Genomic DNA, 16180 nt, shown 5'->3' with positions numbered 1-16180 from the left:
AGCTGGTGATTTGGTTATGAAAAACGTTTATTCTTGCTAGCCTTTTTAACTCCATCTGCCCGTCAAAGTAACATTAGCGTGTTAAGCAATATGCACCATTAAAGTTTCGTCATCGCCACATTAAGGGAGTAAATATGTGTTCACATGGAAATCATCGTTGTGTGAGCTTACCTTACGGCACAAACCCAGAGTCTCCGCTGGGTAACATCGGACGGAATTGTGGTTGCATCTTGGGACAAAACAAAACACCATTGTCTCGCCACAGAAATAAAGAACTGGTAATCGGTTACCTTAATATCACAGAATTCTGTTTACAACAATATTTGGAAAAACTACAATTTGAAAGGACTAAATATATAACGTTATGTATATTAACTGAAAGGTAAACTTCTAAGAACGTAAGGCTGAAACCCGGGCTAGTGAGAGATTTCCTGTTTGTCACGATGACGTCTAAAGTCCCCGCCAAAGGATGTAGTCCCTTTTAGCAACTTGTTAGCAACCACCGTTTTTTAAGACACAATAAAGTAAAAAAAAATCACAAGCAGGTTATAACTAGTGTGTTTTATGTCATAGATCAAAACGTGAAAATATTTAGAGGCTTTGTTAACCACAGACCTTATTTCAGGCGATTTAATTCAATTCAATTCAATTCAAATTTATTTGTATAGCGCTTTTCACAATACACATTGTTTCAAAGCAGCTTCACAGAAAGTGCATTTCATAAATGTACATTGAAAAATGTTAGAAAAGAGAATGTTAAAGAAAAAATGTTAGGATAAGTTAATCAATCATGTATTATTTTAGGCCATAACAACGCTGGCGTTGAGTCGTCTCTTCACAGGCGTCGAGTCGTCTCATCACAGGTGTTGGGGCATCTGAAGTCTCCATCAGAGGCTGGATACAAACTGGAGCTGACGAACTAGTTACCTCGGGACTAGTGTCCCGAGATAACAACAGAAAAGCAGATGGGAAATAATTAGCATAGCTGCTGTTCAGAATATTAATGCTGTTGGTGCGATTTAACTGTAGTATAAAACTTATTTATAATGTGAATGCTTGGCTAAAGAGATGCGTCTTTAATCTAGTTTTAAACTGGGACAGCGTGTCTGAACCTCGAACAATATCAGGAAGACTATTCCAGAGTTTAGGAGCTAAATGTGAAAATGCCCTCCCTCCTTTAGTGGACTTAGATATCCTAGGAATGACCAGAAGCCTCGAGTTTAGTGATCTTAAAGAGCGCGATGGATTGTAGGGCGATAAAAGATCAGTTAAATACACTGGAGCTAACCCATTTAGGGCTTTATAGGTCAGTAGCAATACTTTGTAATTGATACGGAACTTAATAGGTAACCAGTGTAGGGATGATAAAATTGGTGTTATATGATCATATTTTCTTGACCTAGTAAGAACTCTAGCAGCTGCGTTTTGGACTAACTGTAGTTTGTTTATCGATGATGCAGGACAACCAGCTAATAAAGCATTACAGTAATCTAATCTCGAGGTCATGAATGCATGAACTAACTTTTCTGCATCAGAAATAGATAGCATGTTACGTAGCTTGGCAATGTTTCTAAGGTGGAAAAATGCCGTTCTTGTAACATATGAAATATGATTTTCGAATGTCAGGTTGCGGTCTAATATAACACCCAGGTCTTTTACTGTAGTGGATAAAGCGACAGGACATCCTTCCAAGTTAAAGTTGTATTGTGAGAGGTTTTGTGGGCAATTTTTTGGACCAATAAGTAACACCTCCGTTTTATCTGAATTTAATAGCAGAAAATTACACGTCATCCAGTGTTTAATATCATCAACACACGCTGTCAGTTTAGATAATTTAGCGTTTTCATCTGGTCGTGATGAAATATATAATTGAGTGTCATCAGCATAACAGTGGAAATTAATTCCATGTTTTCTTATAATATTACCAAGTGGCAGCATATATATAGAGAATAGCAGAGGGCCTAGCACGGATCCTTGCGGCACCCCATAGTCTACTGATGTTATCTTTGATTTTTCCCCATTTAGACAGACAAAATGGTAGCGGTCTGATAAATACGATCTAAACCAGTTTAATGCCTGTCCCTGAACACCAGTGTAATTTTGAAGTCGATCTAATAGTATTTTATGATCTATAGTATCGAACGCAGCACTAAGATCAAGTAGAACTAGTATTGAGATACAGCCTTGGTCAGAAGCTAGAAGTAAATCATTTGTGATTTTAACGAGTGCAGTTTCTGTGCTATGATGTGGCCTGAATCCTGATTGAAATTTTTCATAGATATCATTTTCTTGCAAGAAAGAGCACAATTGAGCGGACACAACTTTTTCTAGTATTTTAGACATGAATGGAAGATTTGATATTGGTCTGTAATTTGCTAGGTTATTATGATCTAATTGTGGCTTCTTAATGAGAGGCTTTATGACTGCCAACTTGAATATTCTTGGAACATGACCTAAAGATAAAGACGAGTTAATAATATTGAGAAGAGGCTCTTCCACTACAGGTAACAACTCTTTCAGTAGTTTAGTGGGTATTGGATCTAATAAACATGTTGTTGGTTTAGATGCAATGATAAGTTTATTTAGCTCTTCCTGTCCTATAGTTGTAAAGCGGTGTAGTAGTTCTTGAGGGCGATAATTGCGGTTGAATCATAAGACATCATTAATGATTGTACATTTACAATTTTGTTTCTGATGCTTTCTATTTTGTCAGCGAAGAAGTTCATAAAATCATTACTACTAAACTGTAACGAAATATTTTGTTCAGGCGATGCTTGTTTATTTGTTAGTCTAGCCACAGTGTTAAATAAAAACCTTGGATTATTTTGGTTATTTTCTATTAGTTTGCGTAGATGCTCAGCCCTGGCTGCTTTTAGGGCCTTTTTATAACGTGACATACTTTCTTTCCATGCGATTCTAAAGACCTCTAAATTAGTTTGTTTCCATTTACGCTCTAAGTTACGAGTTTCTCTCTTGATAACATGTGTAGCACTGTTGTACCATGGTGCTTTAGTTTTCTCTCTAACCTTTTTTAATCTAATTGGTGCTACAATTTCTAATGTACTAGAGAAAATGGTGCTCATACTGCTAGCCATTTCCTCTAGTTCATCTGTTTGTTTGGGTTCACTTAGCAGCTGAGACAGATCCGGTAAGCTATTTGAGAATCTATCTATAGTGGTTGGAAGGATTGTTCTGCCTGGTCGATAACGTGGCGCAACATGACAGATTTCAGCAGTACGCAGTATGCAAGTTACCATGTAATGGTCAGTGACATCATCACTTTGTGGTATAATATCTATATCGGTTGGGTTGGTTCCATGTGATATAATTAAATCTAGTGTGTGATTAAGACGATGAGTGGGACCAGTGACGTTTTGCTTGACCCCAAAGGAATTTAATAGATCTGTAAACGCAGCCCCTAACGCGTCATTTGTGTTATTTACGTGTATGTTAAAATCTCCAACAATTAATGCTTTATCGACGTTGACCAATAGATCTGAGAGAAAGTCTGCAAACTCTTTTAGGAAATCAGCATAGGGCCCTGGAGGTCTATATACAGTAGCTAAGGCTAGAGATAATACAGATTTCTTTCTTACATCTAATAGCGTGACATTTAGCACTAGTACTTCAAATGAATTAAACCTGTGACCTGTTTTCTGGGTAACATTAAGAATATCTCTATATATTGTTGCAACACCGCCGCCACGACCAATCAGACGGGGCTCATGCTTATAACAGTATCCTGGTGGAGTAGACTCATTAAGACCGAAATAATCATTTGGCTTAAGCCAGGTTTCAGTAAGGCAAAGTACATCGAAACTATTATCTGTGACCATTTCATTTACAATAACCGCCTTAGGTGTGAGCGATCTAATGTTTAGAAGACCTAGTTTTAGAAATTGTTTTTGTTCACTAATATTGCGATTTTCTGGTTTAATCACAATTAGATTTTTCCTAGATCCTACAGTAGATTTAATGTTTGACCTCACTAAACGAGGAATAGACACAGTTTCTATATAATGTTCTACATTGGTACTTATGTCAATTAAGTTAGTACAAAATTGGTTTTGTTCACTAATATTGAGATTTTCTGGTTTAATCACAATTAGATTTTTCCTAGATCTTACAGTAGATTTAATGTTTGACCTCACTAAACGAGGAATAGACACAGTTTCTATATAATGTTCTACACAGTTATGTTCAGACACAGTTTCTATATAATGTTCTACATTGGTACTTATGTCAATTAAGTTAGGACAGCAAATACTGTTATTTGGACTTTGACTTACTAGTCATATGATGGCGGTGTGCAGCGCTCTGGAGATGTTGTCCGACAGAAGAGCCGCTCCGATTCTGCTGGGGTGAAGGCCATCAGGACGGAAGAGCCTAGGTCGCTCCCAAAACAGATTCCAATTATTTACAAAGAGCAGCTTCTGTTCATTACACCATGACATTAACCATTCATTTAGAGCAAATAATCTACTGAACTTTTCATGTCCTAGTCGGTACGTGGGAAGCGGTCCAGACACGATGATCGCTGCTTCAGGCGATGTTCTGCGCACCGTCTCGATCAGGCTCCTGTAGTCCCTCTTCAGAACCTCCGTCTGCCGCAGCCTGGTGTCGTTCGTCCCCGCGTGCAGCACGACAGCTCCGATGCGCTCGTCGCCGTTCAGGATCTCGGGAACCTGCGCAGCGACATCGAGAACTCGAGCACCAGGAAAGCAGTGAGTGATAACCTTGCCTTTACCTGAGGTAGCGTGGACATGCCGGACGATGGAAGTACCGATGACCACAGCGTCGCGTTCCGTCTCGCGAAGAGGGGAGAAGCGGTTCCGGGTGGAGATCTCGAAGACCGGGAGGGGCGGAGAGGTCCTCGCTCTGGTCCTGGCTCGCGTCTTCCGCTGTGGAAACACCCAGGGTCCATGGCGCTGTGTCGGTGCCGGAGTGAACGAAACCAGGGATGATGATCGCGTCCTGGGTGCTTGGGTCCTGTGCAGAGAAACACGCGGAGTAGACGAGGTCGGAGTCAAAATGTTAGTATCCACTGACTTGTGCGCATCGGCGCGTGATGTTTCAAGCGCCGTTCGCCGCTCTCTCAGCACAGCTTGTCTGTCTAGAAGGCAGCGAATCTGCCTCTCCAACGACTGCAACTCCAACTGCACCGAATGCAGCTCGAACGTGTCCTCGCCTGCACTCAAAGGTAACATTAGACACACATCCGAGTTATTCGCCATTGTAGCAGAAGTGCTACGATGGCGAATTGTAGCTATCAGTGTTTACCGGGTGTAACGTTAAACAAGTTACCACGCGTGCAAGGCTAGCGGGCTACGGCTAGTAGCGGAAGTTCGGATATAAGTAGCGATATCAAAGCAATCCGATTGTTTTTTATAGAGAATCGTATCGGGGATATGTTCACACGCTGTAAATAATAGAAAGTATTCGTTTGTAAGCGAGTATTAAGAAGAAAATCAAGGATTTTGAATCAATTTGACGGAGCTCAAACACAAACATTCAGATTTAGCAAAAAAACATTCAAAAAACACATAGACTTTAGGGCGAGGGAACCGGAAGTGCTAAAATGCTAACTCACTTCCGCGTTTTGGCCTACAAAGTGACGTCATAACTTCAGCACTCTATTATATAACGCCCATTCTTATCTGATATAATATAATTTGCCACAAAGGGTACATTTTTATTAATCAAAATAGCCACACCTCTTGCCCTTGCCTGGAAAGAAGAAAAAAAAATCTGCCCCTCCCGACCTCGGTTGAGATGATTGTGATCCACGTTGCGTAAATGGGTTTCTTGCAAAAAGGCAACCTCTGTTTTCAGCTGTCGAAGATGAGCAAGAACTCGGTTTCTCTTCACTGAATGGTTTAAGCCCTTGTCATTCCAACTCAAAAATCTCAATTCTCTACCCATTAAAGTACATGGTAGAGGATTGGAATTGGATTTTTTTAATTAAATAAAAAAATAATTAGATAACATAAAATCAACAAGGGAACACAAGGCATAAAAATGCCTGCATGACGCGCCAACATGACGCGCCACCCCATAAAAAACACCCACCCCTCCCTCTGAATCAACCCAAACCTCAGAAAACATTACAATAACAGCAAAACTACCCTCTAGAACAGCAACTAATGTTGTGTTCTACACACTTCCTTATTTCACCTTACCAAAATATCCTCATTATAAAATGTATAGATAACATTACTATATCAAATAATAGACTTAACATATGAGCAGACCCATGGCATCACAATCCATAGCTCATGCTTGCACATTTTACCGATGCAATAATCGAAGGGCAAACCAAAAGAAATAAGTGAAAGTGCAAAAAGAAGTTTGCTCACCTTCCTTGGTTAGGATCCTCAACCTTGCAGGGAAAAGAAGGGATGGCTTGAAACCAAGATTGTAAAGCTCTGCCATTACTCCACGATATTGAGCGCCCTGCTCCAGAACTTCTGGGCAGTAGTCGTCGTAGATGGAGATTGGTTTGCCACAGTACTGCAGAGATCCTCTTCTCTTACGGACCTCTCTTATCACCACCTCCTTGATCTGGTACCGATGTAAACGAACAATTACTGCTCTCTGCCTTCCCTCCCTGCTTTGGCTTAGCGATCAGAGCCCGATAAGCCCTGTCTAGTTCTGGAGGGGACGGCAAAATCTGCTCACCCATAATTTCTGCCAGCATCTCGGAGAAGAACACTGTGGGCCGAGGACCCTCAACTGACTCGGGTATGCCAATGATCCTGATATTATTACGTCGACTGCGGCCCTCCAAGTCCGCCATTTTTGCCTTAAGCTTAGAAATTTTTCTACATTTTTCAACTAAATATCGAAATAAATCTAATTATTAAACTAAATGAACCATATAAACTAAATTACTGCTCTAATTACTGATCTAAAGCCCACACTGTCACTGTATGATAATTGAAATGAACTGATGACATTTTTTCTCCAGAATGGCTAGACGGCTGAATAAAATTATGCTGCATTATTTTCCTGTTTAACACTGTAAAGCTGCTTTGAAACAATCTGCATTGTTAAAAGCGCTATATAAATAAAGTTGACTTGACTTAGCGGAGTTCTCAGATAGCTCGGCACATACCGCTTCCAGAGAGTGAATTTGCTTGCTGAGGAGGTGTGTGTTAAACTCCAATGATGCTATTCGTGGTCCATGGTCCGACACCGCAGCTTGGACGAGGTCAAGTTTTGCCTCTAAGGATGTCAACGCAGTTTTGAAATCGGCAGACAGAGCGGCTCTGTGGTCTCTGTGTCGTCTTTAGCGACTGTATCTTTCTTTGCTTGTTTGGCAGAATTAGATGCCATTTTTCTGCTTGCGTATTTGTTAGACAAATCTCAATACATTTGAAAAAAAAAAAAAAAACAAGTAGGGGGTTGTTGACTGATAAAAAAAAAAGATATATACTGGAGCACGTGGTTGACGCGTCTACTCCATTCGCATCCAAAACCGGAAGTCTCAATCACTTTTAATGTGACAATTGCTTATTATGTCCAAAAGGTGGCCACATTGGTCTGGTGGTTGTTATTTTTGGTCAAACTGTTCAGAAGTTATATATATTTTCATCTGTGCAGGTACCCCTGGGTCATGGTTGTCATAATGCACACCAAGTTTTGGCAGTATATGCTAAAGTGTTGTGGAGATATAGCCTCACGCCCATTTTGGTGAGCTCTTCGTTGAATTTGTTAAACAAGAATGGTTTGACGAATTAACTTGAATTCCATGTTTTCTTGTCAACATGGTCTGAGGATGATCTGATTTTCTTTAAAATCTAAAATCTTTAAGTCTAGGTTGTGTTTTGAAAAAGTTGGTTTAAGAAAATCAAAATGGTGGACAGGAAGTTTGGCCGACTATGGCAAAATTGGTATCTATTCTCGGCATAACCCAAGGAATCTAGTTTCATTACAATAGGCAAAATTAAAAACAATTAGCATTTTTTGTCTCAACTTTTTGAGTATCTTTAGGGCATGGTGCCAATGACACTTAACATATCATAACGATACGATACGTAACAATCATAACGATACGCCAATGCGTGGCCAACACTCATATTGGTTAATAGGGGGTAAAAATATAAATATTAGGTAATGTTAGACTCTGCATGCTGCACCGAATCTAAAGAGACCAGTCTTGTGACTGTTCAGAAATTATAAACAAAAACAGAAGTTTGGAAAAAAAAAAAAAAAAATCCCGAAAATTCTAAATGGCAGAAAAATTTTCATGACGGAAAATGTGATTAGGATTATTGAATTGACTAGAGCTAAGGAATCAGAGTAATAAAAAAATAAATTGAAAGAAAAAATGATTAATATGATTTATATATTTATATATATTTATTTATATATATATATATATATTTATATATTAGGGGTGTAACGGTACACAAAACTGACGGTTCGGTACGTACCTCAGTTTTGAAGTCACGGTTCGGTACAGATTCGGTACAGCAGTTTTACAAAATTGCTTTTTATTAATTTTTATTCAACAGTGGTTTAATGAAAAAAAATTGTGTCTGTCTTTAAATGAATTCAGTTATAACTAAAAGTATCTTAAAGATAATGCTGTAAACAAATAGGGAGCCCTTACTTACATATTGCTATTAAAGATTAACAACAGAGCCCAAACTATTAGCCTAAATTAATTTGCTATTTATTTTTAGATATAATAATCAACACTCATAAGCTTCACATAAGGTAGTTTTTGCATTAACATCTAAATCTAATTATTATTATTATTATTTCTCCAATTCGTTGTTGAAATATAATCATTTAGTGGCTGTAATTTTCATGACAGGTTTATTTAAACATACATTGAATAAACAAGACATCACTAACTGGCTATGTAGTATATAATGAATATATATAGGCTAATATAACGAATATATAGGCTAATATAGTGCATACATTCAGTGAAAGAGTTAATCTCTCTAGTGAACTCACAGCTGTGGACACTGAATGACTTCTGAGGTAAACATGATTCTACATGACATTGTTTACAAGCTGTTTTATTGTCTTTCCGCGGTTGAAACACCGATGGAGCGATTACACAACATATGATACGTTTCAGTAAGTTGTAATATATCCTCAACACACCTTAAGATATTAATTTATGTTTATTCTTTAGGAAGAGATGATCGCGTTCACTCGCGCGCCTCGCGCTGCCGCTTGAAGTTGAACTGATACGTGTCTATCAGTCACGTCACATTATAGAGCGTTAAAACTGCATTTATCGTTTGAATTTCGTGATAAAATGGACTGAATACTCAATATGTTCGTGTGGGAACTAGGATTGAAGTGTGTTCCGCGCTTTAAACAAGCCGACTGTTAACTGTTAAAGATTGCATTCATAACTGTTCGGTACACGTGTGCACCGTACCGAAAGCCCTGTACCGAAACGGTTCAATACGAATAGGTGTACCGTTACACCCCTAATATATATATAGATATATATATATAAAAGATGATAAATATTATCAGCAGATTGGTTGCTTGGTAAATTGTGGTAGGAAGGAAAACTATATATCATCACAATTTCTGTGTATATCATCATTCTTCCTCCCTTGTTGCTGTTTTTTTCTTTTTTTTCTCTTCTACTTCTTTAGCCTCTTTTCTAATCCCTCTCATCCCATCTCTTTGCTTTTTTTCTCAGGCAGTTTGTTGATTAGTGAAGTAGTAAACCTCCTGGACCAGTCTACTCTCCAAGCACTAAAGAAAGAGTGTGGCGGTCTCCAGACTTTACTGAAAAACAATCACCAGGTGTTCAGAGGTATTTAGCCCTGTTCCAATCTACTTTTATTTATTTAATGCTTTATAAAATACAGATCGTTTCAAAGCAGCTTTACCGTAATAACGGTATATAATAATAAAAAGAACTACAAAATTTGACCGCTTTACGGCATAGATGTCACTTCCACCACCACCCCCACTTCCTTAAATTCGGACGTGCAAACCCAACTATCGTTTGTTTGCCGAATGTTATTGTCATGGCCGAGGCAACACAGAAAAATAAGAAAGCAAAGGTTTTGTCGGAGGAAAGCAAAAAGAGGAAACGAGAAAGTGATCGGATTAAAGGCAGGACGAGGATCAACATTGGGCCAGCGTTTGCTCGTTGGCGTGATCTGAAGGAGGAGGGGCTACATTCTTGCAAGTAAATACATAAGACGTACAAAATCATATTTTAGGATACCTAACATGTCTGTGATATTTGTTTATTTGTCTTGCCTCAAGCTATAATGCAAATCGATTATCGGTAACCAATAGACTAGGCTACTATAATGACGCTGGCTTGTAAACGTGAGCATTGTGATCATTTGGCGTTTGAAAAAATAAAATGACATGCTGAAACATATGCCACTGTACCTGGGATGAAGACATTTCACACGCGACGCAAGCAGAACACCTGCATGTGAACTCCTGCTGCAGTGTTCAGGGCTATCATGGTTGTCATGTCAACAAATGCACGTGCGCATCCCCTGATGTAGAATGACAGTTTACGACAGTAGTAGAGGACAATACTGTTTCCCAACTGTAGGGGGACCCCGAGAGCATAACCTACCTAGTGCTGCTTTAAATGCACATCAACTCCTTTTTCTTTTTAGTCATAGCTTCATATTAATTAGTGCAAATCAATTATAGACATGTAAATGCACTCCTTCAGTTAATATTTTTATCTGAAAATGCATCTTAAATTCTTAATTCACTTTCACGTTTAATATATTCACCTTTTTTCAGCAAATCAACAAATCAGCACTAAATAAACAGAATTAAACATTAAATACAAAAATGTATACAAAATAAACCTCCTGGACCAGTCTACTCTCCAAGCACTAAAGAAAGAGTGTGGCGGTCTCCAGACTTTACTGAAAAACATTTAAACCATCCGCATTTAACCCATCCACAGTAGTGAACACATACACACCGTGAACACACACCCAGAGCATTTGTCAGATTTGTCTGGGGCAGTCATGGGCAGCCATATTGCTGCTTGGGGGTTCGGTGCCTTGCTCAAGGGTCTCACCTCAGTTGTGGTATTGAGGGTGGAGGAGAGCGCTGGTTATTCACTGACCCCCCCACCGACAATTCGTGCCGGACCTGAGACTCAAACCCGCAACCTTCGGGTTACAAGTCCGACTCTCTAACAAATGAGCTGCTCTCAATGAGCAGCAAATGAGCTGCTCTCTAACCATTAGGCCACGACTGCCCCAGACACATCCGCACTGCCGTTGACTAAAGCAGATAACATGATCTATCACTCTATCACTCTCTCTCTCTCTCTCTCTCTCTCTCTCTCTCTCTCTCTCTCTCTCTCTCTCTCTCTCTCTCTCTCACACACTCACACTCACTCACACTCACTCACACACACACACACACACACACACACACACACACACACACACACACACACACACACACACACACACACACACACACACACTCTCACTAGAAGATTAAAACCACAAAAACTTGCTGTTTCCCCACTGCAAACTTTGTGGAATTCGTTTTGTAACAATTGACATTAAACTGCTTTTTAAAAAAAACATCATTGACATTCTTTTTTAAATGCACATCAACTCCTTTTCTTTTTAGTCATAGCTTCATATTAATTAGTGCAAATCAATTATAGACATGTAAATGCACTCCTTCAGTTAATAACTTTATCTGAAAATGCATCTTAAATTCTTAATTCACTTTCACATTTAATATATTCACCTTTTTTCAGCAAATCAACAAATCAGCACTAAATAAACAGAATTAAACATTAAATACAAAAATATATACAAAATACTTAATGTTAAACATTCTCTAGCATCGCACCATTATGATGTGGGCCTCACGCCATAACTAACATACTCAAATCTCTGAGCTTGTGAATCCCTGAACTAATTAAACGTTTTAACATTTCCATCAAAACACAATCAATATAATATTTGCATCTGCATACTCTTAAAGGGCACCTATTATGCCCCTTTTTACTCTTAAAGGGCACCTATTATGCCCCTTTTTACAAGATGTAATATTAGTCTCAGGTGTCCCCAGAGTGTGTCTGTGAAGTTTCAGATCAAAATTCCTGACAGATCATTTAATATACCATTTTGAAAATGCCAATTTTTGGGTTTAAGAAAAATGAGCTGTTTTGTGTGTCTCCTTTAAATGCAAATGAGCTGCTGCTCCCGGCCCCAGAGGGCAGAGCCTTCACAGCTTGTGAACACGCGAATGTGACATTGCAGTTCTTCATCATTATGAAATTTTATCATCTGCATGCATTTTAAAGCACACACACCCGACGCATGCTCACAGAGAGCTGGATGTCGCCGTCCTTGAGTAGGCTAAACTAGACTAGTTCTCTTTCATGTATTATTGCGATTATGTCAAATGCTCACAAGGTTATGTCAGAAACACACAAAATTCACATGAAAACATGTCTGTGTGCGTATGCAGCAAGTAAGTTACAGAAATCCTGTGTGTATGTTAGATCTGTGTACTAAAGTGAAAGCAGTGTAATATATAGTACCTACCGATATCTGCTGTTAATACGAATCAAACAGAAGAAAAACTGAAAATCACTCAGGCTCTTGACTGAATGAACTTTAGTAGCTTTATTAAGAACACATTTCTTCTCCTCCTGGGGAGATATCAGATCTCTCCATCTGATTTTCTCATTTTTAAGTCGTACAGGTACATTTTAATAACAACAATAATATCTGACATGTCTCTCTGCATCTGTCTCTTTTTCTATAGTGCAGGGTGGAAGAGTCTATATTCGGGACTGGAGAACGCATACACGAGCTCAAAGCTCAAGAGTAACCTCAAACCACAAACCCCCTCCCTCAGCTGCCTTGAAGACCCGACTCTGCTGGTTCCACACCCACCATCCCCACGGATGCCCTCTGCCCAGTGTGGACTGTGCTTTTGCTCATGGAGCGACTGAATTGAGACCCTCCACAAAACCCCCAAAGATGATTTGGACCTGAATGGAAGCTTGTTTTGGCTTTATTAATAGCATTTGACCTGACATTTGGAAAAAGAAAAAACTCAACTCAAAAGAATATATATTTCTTATCCTATCCAAGGTGTACTCTTTTTCTTAGACATTTAGTGTTGTTGTTTGTGTTGAGAGGTTTGTGTTGAGGTTTGTGTTGAGAGGCCATGTGCTGTGTAAATGTTAGGAGCATGAATAATTTGTAGGGCCATGTGGGGGTTGGGGGGGGGGGGGGGGGGGGGTTAGAACCTCTGTGGGTTACTGCCCCTCTGCTCAAATGTCAGCGGACAGGATGTTCCTCTCAGACCCGTGGGGATAAATCGAGGTCAGGGTCTCTAGGTGTACATCATAGATGCACATTAATATGTTTTTTTTATTTGAACAGAACAAACATTAAATTAATCACACATCTTAATTTACTGAACTCTTTAGGCTGAACGTAACATTTACAAACAGGAAAACAGGTCTCATTGAATCCGCTTGTCATAGAAAGTGTTAATGGCAGTAAAAACTGATGGCACATATATCTGTAGTTAGTTCAGCCAAAAATGAAAATTCTGTCATTAATTACTTACCCTAATGTCGTTCCAAACCCGTCAGACATTCCTTCATCTTTGGAACACAAATGAAGATCTTTTTATTGAAATCTGAGAGCTTTTTGTTTTTCCATTGACAGCCTAGGCAATTATGACTTTCAAGCACCAGAAAGGTAGTAAAGACATAAAAGTAATCCATGTGACTCCAGTGGTTTAACCTCAATTCTATGAAGCGACACAAGTGCTTTGCGCAAAAGAACACAATTTGCCACTTTATTTAAAAAATATTCATTTCAAACCTGCATTCACAAAAGCACCATGATGCATACATGTTTTGTTGACGCGAGAGCAGATGTTGTTGCATGGTCGTGTGTCAGCAATTAATATTTTGTATAAATAAATTGCAGAATTTTCATTTTTGGGTGAACTAACCCTTTAAGGCAGTGGTTCCCAAACCTGTTCTGGAGTACCACCAGCCCTGCACATTTTGGTTACGTTAACACTGTCAGTCCAAATCCGATTTTTGTGCATATCCGATTGAAATCCGATGACAGTGAGAACTGCAAAAAATATATATATATTTTTTTACATGAAATTCAATTTTTACAAATCTGTTTCACGCTACATTCATATGTGGTTTGAAATCCTATTCAAATCGCATTTCTGGAAATCCGTTTCAGTCTGACCGCTCTGATCGGATTTCGCGTGGTTTGTGACTTTCTCACGCCATGTAAAACGTAATCGTCAGACGTTATTGGAATAAAGCTGCTCATATACCAGCCTCCAATGGTTCTGCCACTGCAGTAAGGCAAGGCAAGTTTATTTGTATAGCACATTTCATATACAGTGGCAATTCAAAGTGCTTTACACAGAAATGAAATTAAAATATTCATAAGTGAATAAGTGGAAGAAAATTGAGAGTCGACAGGTTTACGTTAAAAATATTTGTCAGGTAACTGTGCATTTAAACATTACCCTTACAGACAAATCTTACTGGACAGAACCACCAGGGCTATCTCAGATCTATATCCGTCAGAGCAGATCTAAATGGATCATCCTCGCGCCGGAGGGGTTGCGATTTATCGTGCTCCCGTCTCTCAACCTCTTCCACCCAGACAGCCTTAACAAAATAATAAAAATAATAATAAAAAGTATAATTAAAACAGTTATAATAGGAATTAAAAGAAATAAAAAATAAAGATGAAATCCCCTATATCTGCCTGCGAGGCGATCAAACGGGATGGGCGGTGCTGTCAAGAGCAGAGATAGTCACTCCGCCAATCATGACAGTTGTTTTTTCATAAATTATGCTGCCAAAATATACTCCATTATTAATTTATACTATAATAGGCTATATTTACACACGCGCTGTTTTCATTGCCTGCTTGATCAGTAACGGTAGCGCTTTATAAGACATTTCCTTTATTGGTAAGAGCTACTTATGTCAGAGTTCATCTGGTTTTAAAATTTAGTGGTGCATCACAACTCGATTTAAAATAAAGCCTAGATCAACAAATCCTAGATTAGCTCTAAACTGAGTTTAATTTAGGCCTAATCATTGTTGGTGCAACCCACCCTATATGTTTAAGAATATTATCAACATGTATTTAGGCAACAAATCATTTAAATGTAACAATATTCAATGTAGAGATGGCATTTCAAGCAAAAATATTATTCGATGATTGCTGGGAATTATTTGATTATTCGAAAATCGCAACTCCTCTCCACTCTACACCAGGGCCGGCCCTGACCAATTTGCTGCCCTAGGCAAGATTTTACTTGGTGCCCCTTGTATCAAGGTTTAACACTACATGTTAACAGTCTAAGTTGTGGAAACACTGCTACTGTTTTATTTTTGTAATGCATTGATGTTTTTTTTATAGTTGTTTTATATGATGTCCAGTCCTTTCTACCCCGTCATTATGTTCATGATATTATTATTATTTATTTTTTTAAAGGCTGATGATAGTTAAACTATACAAAAATAGCACCTACAGCCTAAACACAAATAGCAAGAGTGCATCTGGCATTCATGCACAAACTATTCATTGAGAACTAGCAAAAGTTTCTTCCACTAAACTATGCACATTCATGTTTTCACCATGAATTAAACTGAGAAATTTAGATATTTAATGTGAAATTTACATAAAATTATGCTAAATAAACCTGTATATAAATATCATTACTAATTTCGGCAAATACATTTTAAAATTGCCATATGTCCCCTTAAAACTGCACAACTGTAGAATAAAAACATTAGGCTATTAAAAAAGTGATATTACATGCGTTTTAAAAAACAGATATGATTTTTTTTTGACAAAATCACTGTCTGTGGCCTCTGGAGAACCCAGAACGGCTGCTTGCATATGGTTTAAGGAATTAATCAGAGAACATTAGTATTTTACTTCTATGCAGGTAAATAAACTGTTCATTCATTAGCCTACGTCACTTTACCTCTGTCTTTACACTGCAAAAAATGCTCTTCTTATTTAGTATTTTTCTTCTTGTTTCCAGTCCAAACATCTAAAAATTCTTAAATCAAGATGCATTTACTAGATAAGTAAAATGACATAAGATATATTTTCCTTGTTTTCTGGGGGGAAAAAAATCTAAATGAAGTGAGTTTTTGCTTAAAACA

The 16180-nt window shown here is 38.4% G+C and overlaps 1 protein-coding gene across 2 annotated transcripts in view; it reads left to right on the top strand.

Moving 5' to 3' along the window:
* Positions 1 to 14665, top strand: part of trmt44 (tRNA methyltransferase 44 homolog) — a 141896-nt gene extending 127231 nt beyond the window's left edge. Inside the window, exons 10-11 of one of the 2 annotated variants that reach the window (XM_079810958.1) lie at positions 9677 to 9793; positions 12766 to 14665. In XM_079810958.1, the coding sequence (XP_079667084.1) occupies positions 9677 to 9793; positions 12766 to 12998 (350 nt within the window). In that variant the 3' untranslated portion in view covers positions 12999 to 14665. The remainder of the gene's footprint in view (positions 1 to 9676; positions 9794 to 12765) is intronic. The other variant, XM_079810959.1, reaches the window with a different exon arrangement.
* The last annotated feature ends 1515 nt before the right edge of the window (positions 14666 to 16180 follow it).

The sequence above is a fragment of the Gobio gobio genome (genome assembly GCF_949357685.1).
Source record: "Gobio gobio genome assembly, chromosome: 2".
Lineage (NCBI taxonomy): Eukaryota > Metazoa > Chordata > Actinopteri > Cypriniformes > Gobionidae > Gobio > Gobio gobio.
This window is presented reverse-complemented; position numbering and strand designations above follow the sequence as displayed.